Below are 24,115 nucleotides of genomic sequence, written 5' to 3'. Positions count from 1 at the left end.
ACAGTACAAAAAAGTTATACCTTCCCCTGTAATACATTTTTGATAGCTGTGGCTTGATAAATTAGTATATTGTGTGTTTTTAAATGAATATGATTTATTGCTGTTGTCTACCATATGAAGAAACACAAAAAAATTGTTTTCAGGATCATTGACTTGAACATATCAATGGCACTGTTGGACAATTCTTGCTGAGTGTTAAGATGATTTATGTAACAGACCGAAGGTTTCCACAGTAATGCATTACAGTCTCAAGCTATCAAGCCTTGTTCATGCAGAGACAAAAGCAACTAAAAAACCCTTGCTTCTGAAAGTCCTTCATTTAAAAATTAGAGATAAGGTTGATCCTACTAAAACTCCTGGAAATATCCTCTGTCAAATATATTATCCTAACTTGCAAATTTGTATAAGGTACGTGGCTGTTTTTCTACTTCTAATGAGCTCATTGTTTTTACATTACTCTCGATTCATAAGTATTTCAGTTATGTAACAACATGTTCAATAATAGAAGAGGAGACAGCCTGAAGCATCTATCTTTTAAAAACTGGCATCTTTCCACAGTTCAGATGCAGAAGCCTTGGTGCAAATGAAAAATTAAGACACGCTCTACATAGTTGGCAGAACCATTCATATCATTTAAATTAAATATCTATAGGCAAATTCCCAATTTTTAAGAACTGCTGCTAATATGAGATTCTGTTGAGTAAATGCATGGTGACTGATGCAACCACTAAGCATACGAATCAGACTTACTTAGTGAATGTTGTCTTCTGTGCTGTCATATAGGAACAATTCTGCTCTTTCCAGAGGGATTTACACTGGATGTTTGAAAGCTTGCTGCCTCTTGTGGTCAGTCTATTTGAACCTTCTCCTTTGATTTGCCTTCTCTGATCACTTTTAAAAGTTATGTTAAAATTATTTTGAAACATAAGTAAGTTTTGCTGGCCAATATGCAATTATCACTGTAGAGTACAGTAATTTCACGACTATAAGGCGCACCCTTTTGACTAAAATTTTCCCCCGAACCCGGAAGTGCGCCTTATAGTCCGGTGCACCTTATATGATGCACAAAGTTGTGACATTTGCCACCCCGGAAGTGAGAGCTGTGAACCGTGGGGGGAGCCGGCAGTGCCACGGCCACCAGCTGGAGGCGGGCCAGGGGGACCCTGGCACCGCCCCTGCGGGGTGGAGGCGGACCTGGGGGTCCATGGCTGCCGGGTGAAGGCAGGCCCCTCCCGGGTCCAGGTGGGTCTAGGGGCCAGCGGCACCACCCCTCCTGGGTCCAGGCAGGCCCGGGGGCCCATGGCTGCCGGGTTGAGGTGGGGCCTCAGCCAGCAACAGCGCGGGGGAAGCTGGGGGCGGAGCCTCGCTGCAAAAAAAAAGTGCGCCTTAAAGTCCGGTGCGCCTTATATGAGCTACAAAGTTGAGAATTTTGCCGGCTCCTGGGGGATGCGTCTTATAGTCTGGTGCACCTTATGGTCGTGAAATTACTGTACTTGTATTTGTGTTTCCTGCCAGCATTTCCCTTATTTTCTTGATGAGTAACCTCAAAACTAAATACTAGATTATTTTGTGTTTGTGTTATCTGCACAGCAGGATGTGTAGCCCTAATTTGAGTTATGTGTTACCAAAGTAAAGAACTGACCCCTGACATACATTTCCTCTCAGTGTCCCAGTTTTGCCCCTCCTTCCATAGCTTGTCGCTGGATTTGGCCAGGCTAAGTGGCTTAAAAGGTAAATTGAAGAGGACCAATGGGGTCTTGTTCAGAAACAAAAGCTTGGGTTTGGGTCAGACAGCGAGTTATGATTAAGCATTCATATCAAATTATTCTGGCAAGCTTTTCTCATAAAATGATATGCCAAGGTAGCATGTAGATAATGAAGCCTCTTGATCTCAGTGGGCATCTTAATCATATGTTTTATGAAGTTTCCATCATTTCAAGCAGAAATGTCACAAATATTTATCCAGAAACAGAATATTATCCTCTAAATTTGGGAAGACATTCTTGATTCAAAAATCTTGCCTAACATTGTTTCTATAGATAGCTCAGATTTAAGGATAATCAGTTCTGAGGTTCCCACTGTGTAGATTTTATCTGAACTAGACTGAAATCTGTTTATAATAAACACAGGTGTAGTAAAAATGCTCATAAAAGAAATAAAATATAAGTGTGTGTCTGTTCAATGCTGTGCAGTTAGTTTAATGGTGTTAATTTGCAGAGAGCTTTCTCTCTGGAAGGTAATAAAAAAGAACCCCTTGGAGTGGAGGGGAAAGACCCTAACCTTCCCAATGCCCAAGAAAAACCTAACAGAGCTGAAACTACAGGCCACCATTTATTATTAATATGTATGAACTATACTTATGACTTATAATTGGATACAGGGAGTACAGCCTTCCCTGATGCTCTGGGTGCTAGATAACTTCTTTAATTAGAAATTCCAGATAAATGGCTCATGTTGGAAGAAATGGTGCTCTAAGGAATCTCAGAGGCTGGGACAGGATGATGACTGCTCTGGGAGTGGGAGTTCTTGCTGCATGGTTAAGCTGGAGACTGGCTTTTTGGCAAATTTCCCTAAAATTTCCCTTTACAGAAGATGACAATACAACATTCCAGAAGAGCCCATTGCCAGCAGTGGATCAGTTGCATCAAGGGGACCCCAGATGGTTACTAAATTAGGTTTTCCAATGGCAAGGAGAGAGGTGGCAGGAAAGTAGGAGTGGGTGTTTGAAGCTTGTAGCTGCTATTCACAGGACAAGCACATGTCCCATTCCTCGTGCCTTTCCTCCAGGCACAGTTGCAACAACCTCGTTCCTGGGATCTGTTGGGCTTTGCTGCAGATCTATCTAGGAATTTTGGGTTTGATATGCCAGTGTGCTAAGTCATTACAAGCATCTGAACCAAGCTCCTGGACGAGACAAATAAATACCAGCAAATCACTGTTGAAGTGGCTTCCCTGAGGAAGTTATGTCTGTATGCATTACATGCACACAATACTGAGCATGAAAATATGAAATTAGCTGAAATGTAAGGTGAACAGGGTGCTTTGCAGATGTTTGAATATCTGTCCATACCATTAGCCATTCTGTCCATACCATTAGCCATATAGCTTGGATTCTGCCTAGCTGAAATAGTCCAATAGTTTATGTGTTAAGAAAAAAATAAAAATAGGGAAATATAGGAAATAATATAATTTGAATTATATGTTATTTAGTGTGTCATTATGGCTGTTGCTATTCTAATCCTACATTTAAGTGTAGTGGACAATGATAATTTAGGTGATGAGGGATCAAATACACTCTTAACTGGTTCACAAGCAATAACCATTGTGTGATTTTTTTAGTAATTAATCAGAGAACTACCATTTATTTAAAATGCTGAACCCATATAGTAGATATAACATTATTATATACCAACACATGACACAACTTGGATTGTGGAGCTGCTAGTGCTTTATGCTTCCCTCTTAGTGAGTGAAGCTAATGTCCTTACTGGAAGTTCAATTGATTCCACCATTTTTGAAGTATTACTAGTTAAAGACACAATTGAAACGCAAAGAATCAAAAGTAAAACCTGGTCCATCCATATGTGACATGCAAAAAGAGGTATACAAATAATAGCCTGTCAATATTTGATTTAGGAATACTTACTTTTAAAAAAAAAGTAGCCAACTTAAGTCTCACAGGACAGTGTGTGAGAGAGAAAATAGATGTTAATACTTTCTACCTGCAAAATCAGGGGAGTGAAAACTCTTTTGAGGCCATAAGCCTTTTGGGACTGTAGAAAAGACACTGTTGAACATAAATGTCATCTTTTCACAGCTAATTAATCCCTCCTAGAAGCTGTAGGCTACATGGATCCAAACTCACCAGTATTACAGTTACCAAATCTAAGTGTACCTGCAGGGATAGTACTGGTCTAGGAGAGCATTATGGAGGTTATCCTCGTTTCTGTTCCTAGCTGTTTACTTATTGTGGTATTAGATCTTAAAATCACTTTAAGATCTAATCTAAACTCGTTTTTCTTCATAATGGATTTTATATAATAGTAATTAGCAACTAGCTAGTGTATGCATTGTCACTAATACTTTTATTTGGTTTTGCAAAATTTATACATTATTATTGAGTAAATGGGATGTTCTCTTTGCCATGTTTAAGCCTTCTCTCCATGTAGTGAGGGTCTGTTTTACTGTGTTTCCCCTTGGAGAGATGGCTGCATCATAGCTTGTAAAAGTGGGGGCAAATACAACTTACAGAGGTCAGTAGACTCACACTCCAGCTTGCCATTAAGGAGAAAGCTGGGGCAAAGGAAGAGCAAAGTCCTGTGCTGTAGGTGAGAAACACAGCTGGAATGCATGGGTAGAATCAAAGTCCTCACACATAACAGTGATGATGTCACTGACTAACCTTGTTCTGTTGTTTTCATTTTTGGGCATTTCACTTTGGCCTTTCCAGTCTAGAATTCCTGTTCTATTTCCGACTAAGATATCTGGTAAAGAAACTAAAACCTTTCTGGGGAAAAAAACCAAAGCAGCCAAAACCATGACAATGTGCATTAGAGGAGGTTTTTCTGTGATCACCAACTCACTGAAAACGTTTAATACTGTTTTGGTCTGATTTAGGTTTATATATACATGCTCATACAGAGGAGAGTAACCTCAGGCATCAGAAGGACATTATTACTATGATGACTAATGAAAAATCCCTTTGTTTATAATTGGCCATTGATTCTTCCCTTGTCCTTCTGCATGAATTCATACACTGTACTGTCATCCATTTGGAAAATCATGTTGGGGAAAGCATTTTCTTCCAATAGCTGCTCTTTGGAATTATGCTCTCATCCTTTCTGGTGATACTTGTAAGGAGCAGAATGTATTTAAATCCTTGCATTTCCAGAATTAACAAAAGCAGCACTCAGAGCAGGACTGTTGTGCGGAAGAGGGGCAGGAAGGGTGGGAGTAGTCTCTGAGCTATAAATCTCCTGACTGTGGGCATGGGATGTGCAAAGACTGATCACTTTGCAAAGGAGTTGGCTGTTCTCAGAAAAGCAGAGCAGGCTTTCAGGCGCAGCCATTGCAACTGGTCTCTTTAACTCTTTATTATGCTCACCTTTTCCTTTTAAGAAATATGCACATACCCACCCTATCCTGCAAATGAGCCTACCTGCTATATAAAAAGGCTGTAGATAAATAATAGCAATTATCCACCTTGGTGCATTACTCTGACTTGGCCTGTGGCTTTTCCTTGGATCAGATTGAATTGGATGACTTAATGGCAGCAGACAAAAAAGACTAACAGCTGTTTGGTGGAGTTACTAATTCAGATAACTGACAAAATGTATGTATAATTCAGTTATGGATTAAGAAAGACAAAAAAATATTTTTTTAGACATTTCAAATGTATTTTTATAAACACAAAGTGTACTCATACTAGGTACGTACTGTTTCTTTTTCTTTGTAGCTGAGTAAATGCATGGCACTCCCATAAGCATAAAAGTGGTATCTTTCTTCACTATGTAATTCTTGGTCTGGGTAGTAGGGAATAAAAGGAACCATTTTGTGCCAATATTAATTTTATAAATTACATTCCCTTTTCCACAATTCCCATGAAAAAGGTATTCAGCTAGATGAACACTCTTGGAAAATTTTAATAGGACTCTTGAAATCCGTTTGAGCTCACCTTCTTTAAAAAAACTTTCTTCTAAGGGAAAAGTATCATAGATTCTTATGCCTTAGAGGCATTTTTCCTCCATACGTAATGGTGAGACTTCACTTGTATAATATAGGGGTCTTGAAAATATTCTTTGTTAAATTGTAGATCGTGCTTAGAAGTATCTGAGTTTGCTTCTTTTGTTTGTTCTGTCTGACTTTTATTGTTATTATTGACCAGGGCTCATATGATTTTTCATAGCACTTTCCATTTGTTGTTTTTTTTTCCAGTCTTTTCCTGGCCCAAGTCTCGAAAGTGAAGATTTTAACATACCTCCTATAACTCCTCCGTCATTGCCTGACCACTCCCTGGTGCACTTGAATGAGATAGAGTCTGGGTACCACTCTCTGTGTCATCCCATGAACCACAATGGCCTCCTTCCATTCCACCCTCAAAACATGGATCTACCTGAAATTACAGTTTCCAACATGCTTGGCCAAGACGGGACACTGCTTTCCAATTCCCTCTCTGTGGTAAGCACTTATAGTCTTTCTCTTTTCTGTTTTAAGTGCAAAATCATGGAAATACAGACCTGTTTGAAATCCTTCAGCTGCACCACTCAAATTTTGGAGTGCACTGGCCTGACTCTGAGTGTTACATTGCATTCCCCATGTCAAATCTTCCCCCCAGCAGAGGTGAGGGGGGATTTTCAGCTGAGTTCCTCAAAGCCAGGGTGTTACCTTCCACTGCCTTGGGTAGAAGTATTCCTGCTTTACAGGGATGTAAATAATGCCAGAAAGAGGCTCTGACTTCTGCTGGAACAGGGTTTGGATCCAGATGGCCGTTGTTCTGTATTTGTCTGATGAGGCTCTTTCCATTCTCATTTGCATGTGCTGAGAGATGTACAAAAATTTAATATCTCCTTTCTTGTTTACCGCACGTTTGGAAAACAGCAAATGTTATTTCTGATTCTAGGCCAAATCTTACAGCCTTTTTACAGTTCCCAGTCCTTAGCCAGCCAGAATCCAATTGAAATGACTGGACAACTTGCTTATAAAGTCTGTCAGATAGTCATTATGGTCGTAATCTTGAGAAGCCTGATATTATAAATCACTTCTTTGAATGTTAAATTGCTTGCAACAACTGCAGAGCTACTTTACATGTTACATTTTCAAGTGGGCTCTACAATTAATTAGTATACTTCTTGCATAGCAGCTTCAGACAAGATTATTTCACATTGATGTACAATTCTAACCCAGAGAAGTAAAAATCCCATGAAAGAGGATGGAGCCTGACATTGTGTCCATCCCACAGCACTTAAAGCACTAGGTAGGCTGAATGAGATGCCCAGGAGCTGCGGATCCCAACAGCCAAAGATAAGAATCTATTGTTCCTAGAGATAAGGGGTCTGGGCTTCTCACCAAAAGTTCTGCACTTAGGGACTGAGGCTGTTTAGGCTTCCCAGCTTGCTTGCTCCCCACCACACTACCTAAAAAACATAAATCAGTCCTTGGAACCTGAGAGTTGATGCAGCACATGGAGGTTTGGGCAGTGAGGGATCTAGATTCAGCTCCCCATCAGCCCCTCAGACTGACAGCCCCAGAGCCAGGGCCCACAGTGGCTGGCAAAGACTTCGTTTGCAACAAAAATCTGCCTTGTCACATGGCTTCGGTACAACTTAATTAAAATAAAGCTATCTTGATTTTGAGGAGCTCTGCATTCCCTCTGAAGATGTCCAAAAAGCATAGGGCACAAGTATTGGCATCTTGTATGTTGTAGGGCAGTTATTGATTTACTAGGATGCTGCACACTTTGTGTTTGAGGTCAGAATCTGACCCCAGGGTTATGTTCAATAATGGGAGGAGTGGAGGAGAGGCAGATTTATATAGAGAAATATAAATATGCTCTATGGAAAGATCCTATACTTTCCTTGCCTGCCTACAAAGCTGATGGCATGCATTAAAGACTTTGAGTGAAATCTTGTGTGGTGTTCTGAGAATCAGAGCTATGAAAGTACTTGAAAAAGTAAGAGGAATGCTTGACACTTTAGTCAAGACAGACAGTATTTCATTGAATTGACCTCTTTTGAGCCATGGTTATGGCTCAGAACTATGCATTCTTTTAAACTGTGATGTTTCACATTAACCTTTTGCAACAAGCTCTGAACAAAGGGCCTTGAGAGTGTGTAGATCATGGCAGTGAATAATCGCATTGAGGGTAAATACAGAAAAGTTGGATAATATAACTAGGCAATTTTGCTATTGGAACTTAGTGAAGATCAGCAGAGATGAAAATCAGGTGTCAAGAAAATACATGCTGAATTTTGACAGTAATTTCTGAGGATTTGTTCAATAAATAAAGCATGATCCTTGAAGTGTCATGTGCTAAGTCAACTGTTATCCCTAACTTGCATGCCCTTTTTGCACAAGAGTGCCTCTTACCTAGCAAGAGTTTTAACTCGAGCTGGCTTGTCTGTGGAGGGGATGAAGCTACAGCTCATGTTAGTACAACTGATATGATGTTAACACCTCGATTTCATACAGTTCAAGCACTGTTTGGCAGTATAGCTCCTCTGATTTACATTTGATAACTTGAGAGAAATTAACTTGAAGAAAATAATTTAACTCTTCAGTGACTTCTTCAGTGAGTAGAATGACCCCATTGTTCTTTTGGCTTTGCACTGATGAAGGAAAAGAGGGGATTTTGTAGAGTTAACATTCTTTACTTAGTTTTGAATCTTTATAATCCAGAACATTTTACATTTTTTCTTCAGTATTACTCTTTTCTTGTGCTATTACTCATCTCCAAGTTTCCTTTTTACTATCTCATCAAACTCTGATCCATTTAACATGTTCTTGTCTAAATCTTTCCTATATTGCCTCATATAGAGCATAATTTGTAAGTTTCTCCAATCTATCTAAACTCTTGGTTCCATATAATTTCTAGCATATCAAGTACTGTTTAGTGTACTTGGAAAACATGTGTCTCACTTCATTTTTCAGGGCACTATTGCATATTTTTAGAAAAAATATTATTAGAAACAAATCTGTTGGCTGTTCTCTATCCCTAATTAATTTTACATCTTCAGCAAATTTTACTTATGTTGGGACAAATTCAGCTGCATTGCAATGTGCCTCTGATTGAATCTGGCTTTTTTCTTTACTTCAAACATCCTTCTTTTTAGGTAGTTTTTAAACCACGTTGAGATTTTAGCAATAATACCTTCTTTTTTATCTGTATTAGAACTAGCCAGTGTTTTTCAGTTTGTGTTTTTATAGCCAAAGCATTACTTAGTGCAAGCCAAATGTGAGAAAGGAATCTCAGTGAGCTCAGAAACAGTTGGAAAATAGTTCATATACTAAGTATAGTGGTTTTCTTCCATCTCTACTACGAGGTGTTTTCAGATGAGGATTTCTGTGATTTTGGTCAGATTGAAAATTGAAGATGTACCCTTCCTAAAACCCCTTCAAATCTCCCCCCATCAGAAGTGCCTGTTTCATACTGTGCAGTACTCTGTCCAAGCTGCAAAGGAAATCCCTTTCATTAAGGATGGCAGGATTTACCCCAATCTCTCTAAGAATTCTCCTCTGCAGAAGTGCTTAAATACACACAATAAGAGGCCACTACCAGCTCCGTGAATTCATATTAGGGATGGACTTCTTACACATTTTTACACTGTGGGAATTCTTTCTAAAAAAATTTTACAATACTAGGAGGTGAAAATTTCTCATTGCCATTGACAGTGTCTTAAATTTGGAATTAACCTTCTGTGAAGATTTTTTTGATTGACTGGACTTTCATATTGCATACCCACTATTTAAAAAAAAAATCAAACAACGAAACCACTATTTTTTTTTCCTTCTCATTATTCTGCTGTCAGTTCACATATAGTTCACTGCTATGTTTGTATATTTCAGTATTTCTTCTTAGTTGACATATGTAATATAGACATGCACATGCACCTTAATTTATATCATGCTGTCACATACATATTTCTTTAGGTGCTCATTATATCTGGATATCAGGGCTTCAGAAATCTACAAAATTTGTGCAGAATGTGAGTCACAGTGGTATTAACCCACAGTCCAGCCCCAGCTTGGGAACCCTCTAAAATCCTCCTTCAAAATAGATATGACTTCCAATCCTGCTTCTTAATTGGATGCAATTTGATATACATGGAACTGTTTGTTTAATGAAAATATACTTATGGTCCTGCAAACATGTTTGCTTCTGTATAATGGAGTAGGGATCCCTTCCTGCATTCCAACCAGTTGAAGACTGTGTGAGTTTGGTTACATCCCAGCTGGGGCTTGACCTGCCAGCCTTTCTCTGTTGGTGTGAGTTTTCCTGAAATATCCCAAATGATATTTTCAAGGACCACAAGAGTCACCCCTCTAACATTTTCAAAAAATGCATGTTGTATGAGAATGTGTATTTATCTATAAAAATGCTTTTGAATGTGTTCTATAAAATGAGTTTTTCTGTGACACATAAAATTATAGACATTCCAGCTTCTTTGGTGTATCATATAGATAGCTGTTTTTTCTGCAAGAAACCAGGGTTAAAAATTACAATGCTGTTTTTACATAGTGGGATAAAACCCCCAACCTATTTTTGGAATGCTTTAATTTGTAATCTTGTGCTGATCTTTTTGAAAATGTGGCTCATGATGGTAGCCTAGAAAATTTACAGGAAAGAAATAGAAGATTTCAGTGTCTTGAAATGCTTCAAATTTCTGGGGTTTAAATTTAAAGTGGAAAAGATGTTAAAAGACAATAAAATCAGGGGGTTTATTTCCCAAATGCTCTATTTGTGCTGGCAACAAAAACCAGCATAATGTATATACTTAGGCTTATTGTCAGTTTTAGCATACAGTCAAGGCACACTTTGAATTCAAAGGCTACTGTACAACTGTTTTGACAACCACCACATCAGTAGGTAATGTGCAGGACATATGAAACTGAAGCAAAAATGGTTTTTTAGGTCTATAGGGAGTGCAGTACATCAAGGAATTCAGATATATTAGAGCAGCATGAATTTCTAATATGTTGCTCTTATGGAAAAGACCACTGGCATATTGAATAATGCTGCTTTCAAAGCAGAGCAGAAAATGTGATTACAGACAATTTCATTGCTGTTTTTAAAATAAATATTTTTGAAATCTTGAGGTGTTTTATTTCATGTAATGCGTAAAATATGTAACAGTGTGCTAGAGCTAAAGATCTTCTAGGTCACGGAAGAGTAGATGATGTCAGCTATAATTATTCAAATGTGGAATAATAGAAGCATTAGTTTAAAATAAAATGCATGTCACAAAGGCCCAGGTCCTTATATTTAAAAAAAGAAATAAAAAACTGCCTTTTTTTTTTTTTTTGCACACTTAGACAGAAGAATAAAGGCAATGAATAATTATTTAACATTATGCCCCAATTCATCAAAGCATGAACAATTACATTATACTTTTTCATTAATTATATTTTTTAGGTATGCAACCCATGAGAGATTAATATCTTAAACAAAATGTGGCATTGTGTAACAGGGAAGAAAGCAGACAGCTACTTTTTTTTTTTCCTTGCCATTTTTAATCTCAGGTAGAATGGAATTAGTATTTCTTATTCACAGTGCAGTTGTTAATACATGCAACAAAGGAGTCTGTTGTTGTTGTACCTGGGATGCATTTAAAAGATTTTGTTTTACTGGTTTCATACATGTTTAGTTTAAATTCAGTATTCATGACTCATCTTGAGGCTGACCTATACAGCTGATTCTTTTTTCTTGCACGTTTAAGTGTTAGTGCAAGAGTCAAACAGAAATTCATTATTTCTGATAAACAAGATGAATGACTTTCATAATAACAACAAAAAAAAATTGTGTCATCTAAGCGTTAAGATTTGAATCATGTTTGGATACCTTTTTCTAGCTTGTATTGCATGCCAGTGGTAGCAGATATGTTTTGTCTCTGGTGAATACTTTGCATTTGTGCCTCATTACCAGTCTCTGGTCTTCAGTTTACATCAAAATTTACTGTTATGCTACACAGACCTGCTGCTACCCCAAATTTTATTGCAGTGAGTTATTGCCATCAGAACCACCAAATCATAAAGCTAAGGTCATGGAACATCTTGTGTTAAAGTTGTTAGGTTTTTTTCTCTTATTAAGCAACTTTGTATTCTTCTTTTCCCTTAAAAGACCCAAGCCAAACCAAAAAAAGAAAAACAAACAAACAAAGAAACCAAAGAAATAAACCCCCAACAAGCCAGACAACAACAACAAAGAAAAACAACACCATGTTTTCAAAGCAGTTGTTTTTGGTTTTTTTTCACTGAGATAAGCCTTGCATGGAAAAAGGTTACAATAGTTAATGAATGTTATATCAAACACTCTAACCTGCTCATGTTTGTCAGCATAACTTTATTGTCTCTAGTAGAAATATGATGATTTATTCCATCAAGGGCTCTGGAACATCATTTTTATCTTTCCTTTCTTCTGATGTCTGCTCCACTCTTTTGTCATCAGAAAGACAACAGAAAGGATACGAAGAGGAGCTGATTAAGATGCAATTTGATCAAGGTTTCTTAAATACCTGAATATTGCATATCTGCTACTAGAAGGCTCTTGACTGTGCTACAAAAAACTTCTGATGTCAGAAATTACAGCTGTATAAAATCAGAGTGGAAACAAAGCATGCATTTTTAGCAGTGATAGAGATATGCCATTTAACTATAGTGAACTGTGGCAGGTGGTTTGTTTCTGTGCCTCAGGAATAAGTTGAAATGGGACATCTCTCAAAACAGATGTACTCTGTCTGGGACTGGACTTAGAGACCCCACACTACAGAACCTTCCCATGGGTCATGTCCCTGGGGCTTTCTCAGCAGAAAAAATTAGTCCATGCATTCACAGAAGGGGCAACATTGCTGGTACCACCTCAGCTGGTAGCACCTCTACAGTTTTCCCCTCTTAAGGGAACATCTGCAGAGTTAAAGAAAGCACTCTGTGGGTGCAGGGTACTGATGGACCCCACCTTCTTCAGGTCAACTAGGACAAGAATTCCTGTGAAAGGGTTTGTGGTGGGGTTTTTCTTCAGGTCTTAAAGTTAAATCTGGTAAAGTTGTACTCTCAGTCTCTAAGTACTAAAAAAGTACCTTAAAGATAGATCAAGTAAATATTTGCTCATAACTGTAGGAAAATATTTGTACACCAATGACCAGGACTCTTTTTAGAATAATTCCAGATCTCATTTTTAAAACCGAAAATGAAGCAGTTGATTTACTGTCAGTTGGGAAACACAGCATCCTGCTTATTTGAGTGTGGTTGTTGAGAATCCACGTGGCTCACAAAGTTCACAATCTCAGTCAGAAAACAACTTCAGTATAATTGCAAGAAGAAATAACAATTACCTTATTTTTGAAAACAAACTTCTATAGAAAATGCTTTGGTGGCCCTTTTCACAGTGGTCACCCATTGTCTAACAGGAATTTATTTGCTACATATAAAAAATAAGAAAAATAAATAATTTTAGTTGCATTATTTTTTTTTCTTAGACCAGATAGACACAGGCTAAGACAAGATGAATGTGATGCATAGAGAAAGACTTTAGTTGTGGGTGGTAGATTATACAACACCTCACATGTGAAGTACTCACAGGAGTGATTAATGCATAAGCAGCATCATAGCAGCAAGTGTCAAACAAAACAGATAATAGAGTATGCAAATAGAGGAAACATAACTCTCAGAAAATGTCAGAAATTCAGGGGTTTCAGCAGCAGAGATTGTTGACTTTAATCTGCTGCTTTTAACATTGCATGTACTTGTCGAGAACAGCATGATAAATGTTTCTGAAGACTCACACTTCGGCAAAAAAAAAAAAGTCTTAGTGATCTTAAGTCCTATATATGGAATAGAAGTGAAATGTCTTTCTCAGAAACTGTGAACATACTTCTATGAAGACAAAAAGGAAGGAGAAGCCCACAGTGCAGATGAAAGGGAGGGCTTTGTGCATCAGGTAGAGTAGCCTCTATTTCCACCTGTTTCATCATTTAAATGCATGGAATTGCATTCTTTGAAACTCAAAAGCAGCTGAGAAGACTGCACATCCCTCATGGATTTGTACTGCATTCACTGTCTCATCCCATTTTGTTGAGTAGTAGAAAGGTGTGTGGACAAAGGCAGCCCCACTACAGAATGTTCTGTCTTTAGGTGCCATGTGCGTGCTGCAAGTTCAACTGTGTCACCTGATAGAGTGTGAATTCTCCTCCTTAAATCTTGCATATGTAGAGTCATAGATGTCTAGCAAAATTTTTTCTTCATTTTGAGGGAAAAAACACATTCTTGGCTTTGCAAGTTGAAGGAATTTAAATGGCCCAATTAATAGTCTCAGGGGTTTTTTATCTGTTTTAGTGGTTTTTCCAGAGTTTTAAGTATCCTTGTTTGAGTTTACTAATGACTTTTTACATGAGGAATGGAAGAAAAATATTCTACATGGTAGCGTTTTGAGATTTGAAGAAATAATCAGAAGTAAAAAATAAGTTATTTGTTAATTTTATCCCTTTTTCTTTCACAGGGCAATTAAATGCTTAAAGTGTAAGGATGTCTACTCTTCCCTAGTCCTTTCAATCATATAAAGATTCATTTTAGATTGATGTTTGCCCCTCTGTTCCCCCTTCCACCTCCTCCTCATTTGTACAAAGCCTGTACTGATGCTCTATGGAAATGCCACTTTGGGATTCCCTGTGGGCAGCGTGTAAAATATTTAACCCCCACTGCTACTGTGATGCTGTACTTCAGCCACATGCATGTGACCCAGGATCTCTGTAGCCTCACTCACACACCTTTGAACTGCACTTCTGGCATGTTGTACATGCTTTTGCCTCTTTATTTGTGCACTAAAGATATGAAAGTGAATGTCCTTAATTCATTTTCTGTGCATATCATGGATGGATGCAGTCAAAAAAAGGGACTTAAGGTATAGAGTGGCAGCAAGAAGCATTATGGAGGGAGGAACACCTCTAAGGCATGCTTGTGCATATCTTTCAGCTACAAAATCCCCACAATGGATGCTTTTCATCTAAAGTGAACAAAGGAATTTCACTTTATCTTACGTATTATCAGTGTGTATCCAAATTTCCTCTTTCAACCAACATGCAGGGACATAAAAGAGTCAAAGGAGAAGTTACAGGTGGTGATGGGCTACCCTGACCCAGAGCTGAAGTGGACTGCAGTGCTCAGGGTGCACACACACATACACATATACATATACATATACATATACATATACATATACATATACATATACATATACATATACATATACATATACATATACATATACATATACATATACATATACATATACATATACATATACATATACATATACATATACATATATACCTGGATACACATATATACATGTATATGAACATTTATATGTCTGTGTATATGTATGTATAAGTATGTACCACACTGTTAATCACTGAAGCCCTCTGCTGGAAAAGGAGTGTAACAGACAGGATGTAGCATCTGCAACATCCCCCTTCTCCCCAGATTGTGGATCCACATTGTTGTTAAACAGAGTCTGAAACTAAACCCGAATTATTGAAGTAGATGCAATGGATTTAATTCATGTACATGACTGCATTATACTATTTTTTTACCAAATCCCTGAGTTATAAGTGAGGTTACAGTGCCTGACAGTAACTTTGATAATGGGTACTTTTGCTAATTGAGTTAATTCAGAAGTAGCCTAGTTGCTAAAGTGAGACATGACATAGCTAATGGATAACAAGATGAAACTCCATATCACATCTTCAGAATTCTGCTTCCTGACTGTAACAATATTGGGTTAGAGGTGCCTTCACTTCATCCTTACAAAAATAATCTAAACTGAAAAAAAACCAAAGAAAAGGCCTGCTCATGGAGTATTTACAGGATCAGGCCCTTGATGAGGATGCAATGCTTTTTAATTTGGAGATGTAACGTCTTTCTAATAGAGTTTGAGATTACCTTCATTCACACATAAAGAATTTCAGAGATTAACTTAGTAACTAAGCTTTAGTTTCCAACACATGCCTTAATACTCAAGCGTGGGATCTCAGTTTAATGAATTTTACAATGCTCCCCTTTCTTTTGTAGTAGCAAAAAAAACCCTGTTTAGTGCAATAGGCTTAGTCCTTATCTGGTTATTAAGTGCAGCTTAAGTTACCTGATAGAAAGTATAAAGTGTAAAATAACCACAAACTTTTAGAAGTTCTTTTTTGTACACAAAACAACTGACAGCATTTGAAAAATAATGCCATTGGCAGTCTGTTCTTCTGAAGCACCTTTCTTGTGCCTTGAAGTGCTTTGCAGTCACTAATTAGCTGAGAAGGTAGTTTAGTCCTAACAGTGCAAGTAGATGTTTGCAATATCAGTCCCTCCTATCTGTCAAGTACAATAATGTAGGAGAGAAAAACATTTACTTTATTTAAAAGCTAGCAAAATTTAATTCACAGTATACAAAGACAAATTAATCCCAAGTTGAAAAAGAAAGATCTTAAAGGAAGAGGAAGAAAATTACTACGTAGGGGGACCCATAATAATGAAAGTGTTACCAGGAGCTAATTTCATGTTTGATGCTTAGTTACACAAAGGTGGTTAGCAGTGTGGTAAGAGTCAGCTTTCAATATTAGAACTAGCTGATGCCCTCACATGTAACAAAAGCAGGACTTAACTGCCATGTGCTACACAGCTAATATAAAGCTTTTACAGTGACTATATATTATGGTAGCTGAGACTTTTAAGCTCTCAAGCAACCTGGAAGTGATACAGCAACCTTATTTAAGAACCATGGAAAATATGCAGGGATTGCGTTGCTTGTCCTTGAAATGCAGTCAGCTCTGGGGAGAAGTGAAGTGTCTGTTTAACCACAGAGTGTGATGTTCCACTGCCCCAGATTTCCAGTCCAAGCCCTTACAGGCTGGTTCCATAACACACGTGTTTCTTCTCACTTGTCATCAGCTTTTGTGAATTCAGGGAGAGGAAAACTCACAACAGAGAAGTTCTCTGCCCAGTGCCTGGCCTATGTAATTTTAATTGTGGCTGGCATTGTTGCACTGACTTCATCATTTGTGGCCTCTACCTCTGAACTACATTTTAGGAGCTTTGTGGCTGACTGAAAACCTCTGTGGGATTTTCAGAAATATTCTGGCGTAATGTTGATCCTGTCCTTCTCTAGCAGGAGCTATCCCAGAGTTTCAAAAGAAATAGAATTAACTCTATAACAGATACTTTCATTTGTTTGTAAATTGTGAGAGTTTAGATTTCACACTATATAAAATTAAAGGCGTGTCAACAAAATTGTTTGTCAATAATGATCCACACTCATAATGCCATCATAATTCTGAAATGTTTTTGGAAAATCAGTGCAAAGTGTAACAAGACTGAAGAGAAAAATCATGATCTAATGTCCTGTTTGGAAACAATTTTTATTGTTTTGATTATTATATAATCAAAGACAATATAGGAAAACTGTGCAAAAGAAAAAAGTCACATGAGTAACTTGACCTCTTAGATCCTGGCTCATTTAATCCATAATGTTGTGTTACTTACCAAATCACAGAAATTGGTCCAGAGGGAGCCGTAATGTCCCTCCTTTAATATAGTCCAAGACAGGATTTTAAAAGATCATCTGACTGAACGCAGGATACTCCACAGGTTTGTAATTTCTGACAGATCTAACTTATTTTTTAGAGAATTCATCTAGACTTCTCAAGCAAACTCTGGATAGAGGTTCTCAACCTTAAAAAATCACCATACATAACATCCAGCAGGCAGTGGAGGTTAATGAAGATCATTTAATATTTTTAATTGTTTGTTACTTATTTTTAAGGTGTGCTTATATATTTGTATATATTTATATTTTTAAGTGTATATTGGTCTATGACTATATGATAGGTATATAGATGTTGATGGAACAGGAAATAAATAATCAAAAAGATGTATATTAACTCAGCATGTTTTTGTTCATAGCTGATTTGACCATTTGAGAAACAGTAGAAAAATAATCAGCTTTCCCCAAATCTTATTAGTGTGTAATCATGATGCAGACTGTATGAGCCCATAAACTACACCAAGAAAAATAACTCTCCTTGAAGGTTCAGCTACAGAGTTATTTTATGAAATTGTTTATGTGCATGTTTTAAATATTTTATTTATTTATCATCATCCATTACTTAGAAAGTTAGGATGAAGGAATGGATGTTTATGATACCTAAGGAATGTCACCATAAGTAATGGGATAAAAATAAGCAATGGGTGAAGGTCGGGAAAAAACCCTTTTAATGGCATCTGAATAGCCTGCCAGGTAGTGTTAAAGCACTGGAACATGTACATATGGGAAAATGCTGCACTGGCTGAAAGATGGGCTGGATGATTTAATAGACCTTCCTTTGAGATGTAATTTCTGTAACTGGTTGATACATACACTAGTGTTCAGATATTTGGACTTGTTTCTTGTTTGTCTGGCAAATTGTTTCTTGTGAAAGGTTATAAATTACAACAAATAGACTTTGCAGAAGATGAGCTACATGATATTCTTGGAAAGAGTTTTTCAGCTGATATCCAGACGTTAATGCCAAAGCAGAAAAAACCCAATAGAATCCTAATCCTGGGACTTTGCTTGAGCACAGTGCTAGGACGGTGCACTGCCATAAATAATATTTACATTGAATAGAGTTTTCTGCATTCTAACAGCAATTTAGGATAGAAGGGATAAAACAGAGAAACAAGTGTCATTTACTTAGAAAAAATTTTTCCTTCTAATTTTGCAACAAAGTATTCACTGCTAGGGTTTGACGGAAGGACAAGATGGGGAAAGAAGGGAAAGCAAGCATTTATAAAAATGTTGATGTAGTTATAATTAGATCCATTTTAGAACCAAAAGTTTTATGCAGAAACTGTCAGAAGGATACACAATAATTATAGTTTGCTGACAAGCTGAATAGAGTTTCCTTTTTTTATCTCATGGTTTTAGGAAACCAAACTGTAAATAAATATGCAGTTTGACAGATTGTAATTGCAATCAGCAAGGCGTCTTTTCATTTAATCAGATAGTGTTATTAAAATGGGGTTACAATTAAACATTTTATAGTGTGACGTAGAAGTCTATTAAAATTCTCCAGCAAACAGTAATTATCATTTGATGCTTCTGCAACCGATTTCCATTTGCAGAAACATTATTGGTTGTGACCTTCCAGTGGTTAGGTCTCAGTTTGCTGTTCTCTTCCTACTTTGATACATGATATTAAGTATTCTCTTTTTTTACCTCACTGTAAAGCCTAAAACATTAATTTTGAATATTTATTTTTTTTTACCCTTGTTAATACTGCATGACACTGTAGAATACCCTTGTTAATACTGCATGACACAAAGATTTGCACCAGAGGAAATGTGGAATTATCTAAGCATGAATATTCTTAACTTTTGAAATTGTAATTTTGATCAAATCTAAATGCGTGGAAAACTGCTATTTTTTAGTAGTTTTGTAAACTATCTAGCAAATATGAAGTCAGAAATGGTTCAGTATTCCGCTTTTTAAGACTTTTTCAGGCTGTAACTTCTCTCTGATGTCATCACATTCAAGAAATAGAAAAGAGCATGAAGAATTATTAGGAGACAATTTTTGGGGCATTCTTCAGGTGCATGTACCCCAATAATGAAACTCCATAAAGAAAATATTTGGAGTGAAGGGAAGGAGTGATATGCATTAGCAAAGAGTAAAAGTCTTTGAAAATGTAATAGCAAAATTACTGCTCCTTTTACTTTGGGAGACATTTTTGGAGGAAACATCACTGGTTTGAGGAAAGGCAACATTTTTCTTACTGGAAAGTAAACAGACAGTGGTATAAAACATATATTCTTGGTTCTTGTCACTAGTAGTTGACAAAGATAAAATAAGAAGGGAACGAGAAGTAAAAAAGAGTAAGAAAAGTCAAGTGTGCTTTCTTTTGGTGAAAAGTGAAGCTGTATGGATGAATACTTGAGTAAAAGAAAAAAGGAAAGAAATAATTTGCTCTGACATACTATGCATTTATTTTAACTTTGCATTATCTTTGACCTGGAACCTCTTTACTCCATCTTGCTTTTCCTGTTATGACTGTGTATTGGTTTCCTTTTGTGCTTTTCAACAAGTACAGTCACTGCAGAGTAGGCTGATGCACAGTCTCTGACTCCTTACTGCATGCCCAACAAGTCTTCTCTCTTCATATGTGTGTATATATGATTTTCCTCCAGATCATTTTCCTGAGGAACAGCTTTCAAAAGGTTTTTCAGAGACAGAGGTCATCCACCTTCACTCTATGTGGTTAAAGATTTGTATTGTCAAAACATTCAGAATTCAGTCGTCATGTAAAAACACAGCAGATTAACAAAGGAAATTTTAAATTGCACGTCAACCACTTCTGATAGGATAAGGAAAAGGGTTGACTTTGTTTTTCCTTTCCAAAACAAGCAGGGCTAGAAGAGTTCCCTGGCTGGTCCTCCCTGGACAACACAGGATTACTGCCTGTGTAGCTACAGCATGAGTTTGAGGTCACCAGCCTCTGGTAGGTTGTAAATTATCAAGGAAGAGAACATAAAATACTGCTTGTCACTGAAGTCTTCAAATGACAAACCCACTTATGTAAATAGAGAAGTAACATTAAAAAGTGCATAAAAATAAAAAAAAAATGTTACCAGATTCTCCCCAAGTCTGATTGTAATTCTTTTCTAACATAAAGGAAGCATATATCTAAGTCTAATGTTCAAAACATGAAAAAACTAATCCACATCTCACCTGCATATAGTGGCTCTTTTAAGAGCACATCACATGGTGTATATAGGTGTGAAGGAGAAGACAACCAGGATAAGAAATGCAGGTTGAACCCAAAGAAAATGATCCATCTTAGGGTTTTGTAGTGCTATGCATCATTGGCACTGTCTGAGCACTCTATCTTACCTTATAATATCTTCACTATATATTTGAATAATGCAGGTCTAATTGTGGAATTGTACTCATACAAGGACCCCCTTGGCTGGTATAAAGAAGTCTTTCTCAAGAGGAGGAAAGGCCTGAAACATCAAGGTGGCAAATGTACATAATATTGGACATTTGCATTCAACTGAAACCTGATGTTTGCTTTAATAATGCAGAGAGAGATGCCTGGTCTAGTACACATGTCTGTCTTTGAACGTCATGTGTTTTAAAAATATGGAAGTTGCACAGGATATATGGTTTCTTCATCGTGTTCTTTGCATTTTCAGTGGTGTGCTATATATTCACATACCACTCTGTGTTACAACAAGCCTGTTTGATTACTTTCAATTTTTTTGCCACAAGATTTTGTCACTCTTGCTGAAAATTTTAAGACTTTTTCCTCCAGACTCATTCTTTTTTTTTCTCCCTCAGATTTATTTACTACCTTTAGAAGTAGAAAAGTCCAATTTCGATCATGTTAGAAATAGCTCATTTTAGACAAGTACGTGCTGCTCTGCTTACAAAACATATATGAGTGGAATATGCAATTACCACAACTCAGTTTCCTGCCACAGAAACATTTCAGCATTATAGCATTACAGAAATAGAATGACATGCATAATGAAAGATTTCAAGATTCACCCAAGGCATTTATTCTCTTCACCTTAATGTTCTCAGCAGTAGCAGAGTATCCATTAAAAGGTACGATGAATTATGGTTGCTTAGCAACCGTGGGGAGCTTGTAACAGCACCAAAGAATGAAATGGCTGGTTGATAAAATGAATTTTCTCTGAGCATTAGCCTGTTGAAACTGCCTTTTCTTGTGGAACATAAAGTGCATTTATTTGTCTCATGCATTTTTTATTAGAAAATTATTTGAGTTCCAGAGACTTGAATCGTTTTGCTACAGGAGATATTTGATTTTAATGTGTTGTACTAAAATAAGTAATAAAAGACATTTTCTTCAAAGTAAAGACACCAAGGAAACCTAGGTAGCTCCTTTTGAAGTTGGGAATAAAATCTTATATAAGGTATGTCATTACTCATTTCTAATTAAGAATGATATTAGCTAGGACTTAAACTTCAATTTTACCTTTGATGGAAAGTTTGAGACAGTTAGCCAATATGCAGTGACAAAAAGGAGAAGTTTGGAACTGATCTCATGGATTCATCATGAGAGAAGTGTGTTTTCTCCTCTCTTTCCAGAAGGTATGGTAGTCATGTCTCAGAGAAGGTCACAAGTGGTTGCACATTCATATCTAGCAATCACTACTTATTTCTGTTCTGAAAATGTGCACATCATAGGCTTCCATCCTACAGTGAGGAGATGTTTCACTTTCCCCTGTGATTCTCTGGGCATTTAACAGCAGTCAGAGCTGGATGGGTATTTTTGGCAGAAAGGGATTTTTTGGAAAATGCCAGAACAGTGAAACCAGAGTTGAGGCAAGGGGAAAGTATCAGTTGCATTTAATCTTTACTGCCAATATTTTCTGAGAATCAGGTCTGTGTGGTCAGAACATGAGACAAGGGAGACCAAAAGAGAGTGAGACCTGCCCATTCTAAAATATCCAGAATATCCAACTGGATATATGAGACCAAATCTTGGGCTTCTACACAGCATTATTTAGATGAAGAGCTTAACCCTTTGGTTTTGTACTCCATAAGAATGCCCAAATGATTAGTCATTATCAGATAATAGTTAGTCTTTCCTGTGAGACTCAAGGCAATGTCATAATTGGTCTTCACACAATTTAATAAAGGTCTTTGAAAAGGCTTCAGACATTTTACTGTTGAAAATAGTTCTGTTGACTCCAGTGTGAACACCAGAGTGAGAAGATACCATGACCCTGTTCCTGCATGGTGGATCAGTAGATTGTGGCTTGTTGAGAGTGTCCTGAGCTCTCTGTGAGTCCTTGGTGCAGGCTGGACTTGCTTTTGACTTTTCCTGGCAACCCAGATGAGGTTGTGTGGGTGCAGATTGCATAGTGAGTCCACGTGGCAGCTGAGAGGAGTATCTGGGAAGCTGGGCTGTGTAGAAGGCTTTCTTGTCTTAGAAGTGCACGTCTCATTCTGGACTGAGGCTAGAGTAAGAAAGCAAATCTAAAAATCAGGATGAGATGACTCATTTAGGTCTTACCTACCTGTCAGGAAAGAATCAGTGTGAGACAGCACTGAAAAAATTGAAGTCTTGCAGCGAGCTGCCTTGTCATAGAAATTTTCGACCTGTATTTCTGTCTCCATATGGATTCTGGTGATGCTGCTGAGAGTACTGCTATCAACTGCTCTTGGGAAAGGATGGAACTATTGCAGTTAACATGATAGCAAACGTTGGCAGCCTAACAAAAAGACAGATTTTAGTTATGTTGACAACATGGCAACATTTTTTACAGAGCGCTTTTTACTGCAAATTAAATGCCCTGGGAGATACATAACTACAGACAGTGATAACCTTTTTGGACTAAAATATAATTCCTCTCAAGTGAAAATGAAAGGAAACTGATATTAAGCAGTAAGATCTTGCCTCTTTAAAGTACGTGCTAATAATCAAACATTAAAAGTGAAACTCCGGTCATCTACAAAGGTGCAAATTAAAATTCCAGAGAGACAGCTTGACTGATTTGTTTAACAAAGAGTTTAATACAGCAGAATCCCACTTGAACATAAAACTATTACACTCACAATAATCCTGTCTTGCTGTTGGGAGATCCAAATTAAAACTCTCACTGATATTTGCTTAAATCTCATAAATTGCACAGAATTAGAGCATATTGAAGTTGTGTATTTACTGTGATCTTACTGTCTAATAGGTTTTTAACAATTTAAAATGATGACTGAAAATAAGTATTTTCCCCTCAGATGATTCTAGTAGTGTATATTTCATTCCTGTATTCTAATTTAATACCCACTTGTTTATTAACTTACTAGTGTCAACATGACAAGGCTGTATTGAATGCAGACTAAATGTTCCATTTAAACAGATAATTTATTTTCTTATTAGTATTAAGGTGTTATGAGGAGATTATTCAGCTGAAGTTGGTGGATTAATACTAGTTCTCAAGGAGATATTTTCATGCTCATTTACTATGTTCCATTGTTTCCATTCATATGTGTAGAAGAACAGATGTTTGTTTCTTTTCCATTTGTGATTCCAGTGATTTAGTAGCAATATTACTTACCGTGTTCTGTTCCACTCCTCAGTACCCTCTGGAGGATTTAATTTATGAATTTTTTTTTTTTTTTTGTATGAAAGTCTCAAAATTGTATGAACACATGAAATTCACAGCAGTTTAGGAAAGGAATTGCAGTCCTACTGAACATCTCAAATGACTGGCAAGTATTACAAAATTAGAATTGCTGACCTCTTTTCTCCAGCCCAGCTGCAGAGACATATTCAAGTCTTTTAAGTCATGTGGGCAAGTAGAGGTTTTAAATTTGTTCCTGTCAGTAAGATTCCCCACATTTAGTTAGGACACATTGCAG

The 24,115-nt window shown here is 37.1% G+C and overlaps 1 protein-coding gene across 2 annotated transcripts in view; it reads left to right on the top strand.

The window, feature by feature from the left end:
• TOX (thymocyte selection associated high mobility group box) overlaps window positions 1-24,115 on the top strand; it is a 217,215-nt gene that overhangs the window by 124,301 nt on the left and 68,799 nt on the right. For both annotated transcript variants that reach the window (XM_033069988.2, XM_033069996.2), the window contains exon 3: window positions 5,935-6,177. In XM_033069988.2, coding sequence (XP_032925879.1) covers window positions 5,935-6,177 — 243 coding nt within the window. The remainder of the gene's footprint in view (window positions 1-5,934; window positions 6,178-24,115) is intronic.

Source organism: Catharus ustulatus, chromosome 1 (genome assembly GCF_009819885.2).
Source record: "Catharus ustulatus isolate bCatUst1 chromosome 1, bCatUst1.pri.v2, whole genome shotgun sequence".
In the NCBI taxonomy this organism is placed as follows: domain Eukaryota; kingdom Metazoa; phylum Chordata; class Aves; order Passeriformes; family Turdidae; genus Catharus; species Catharus ustulatus.
The sequence above is the reverse complement of the archived record's forward strand: the minus strand, read 5'-3'. Positions and strand labels throughout refer to the sequence as shown.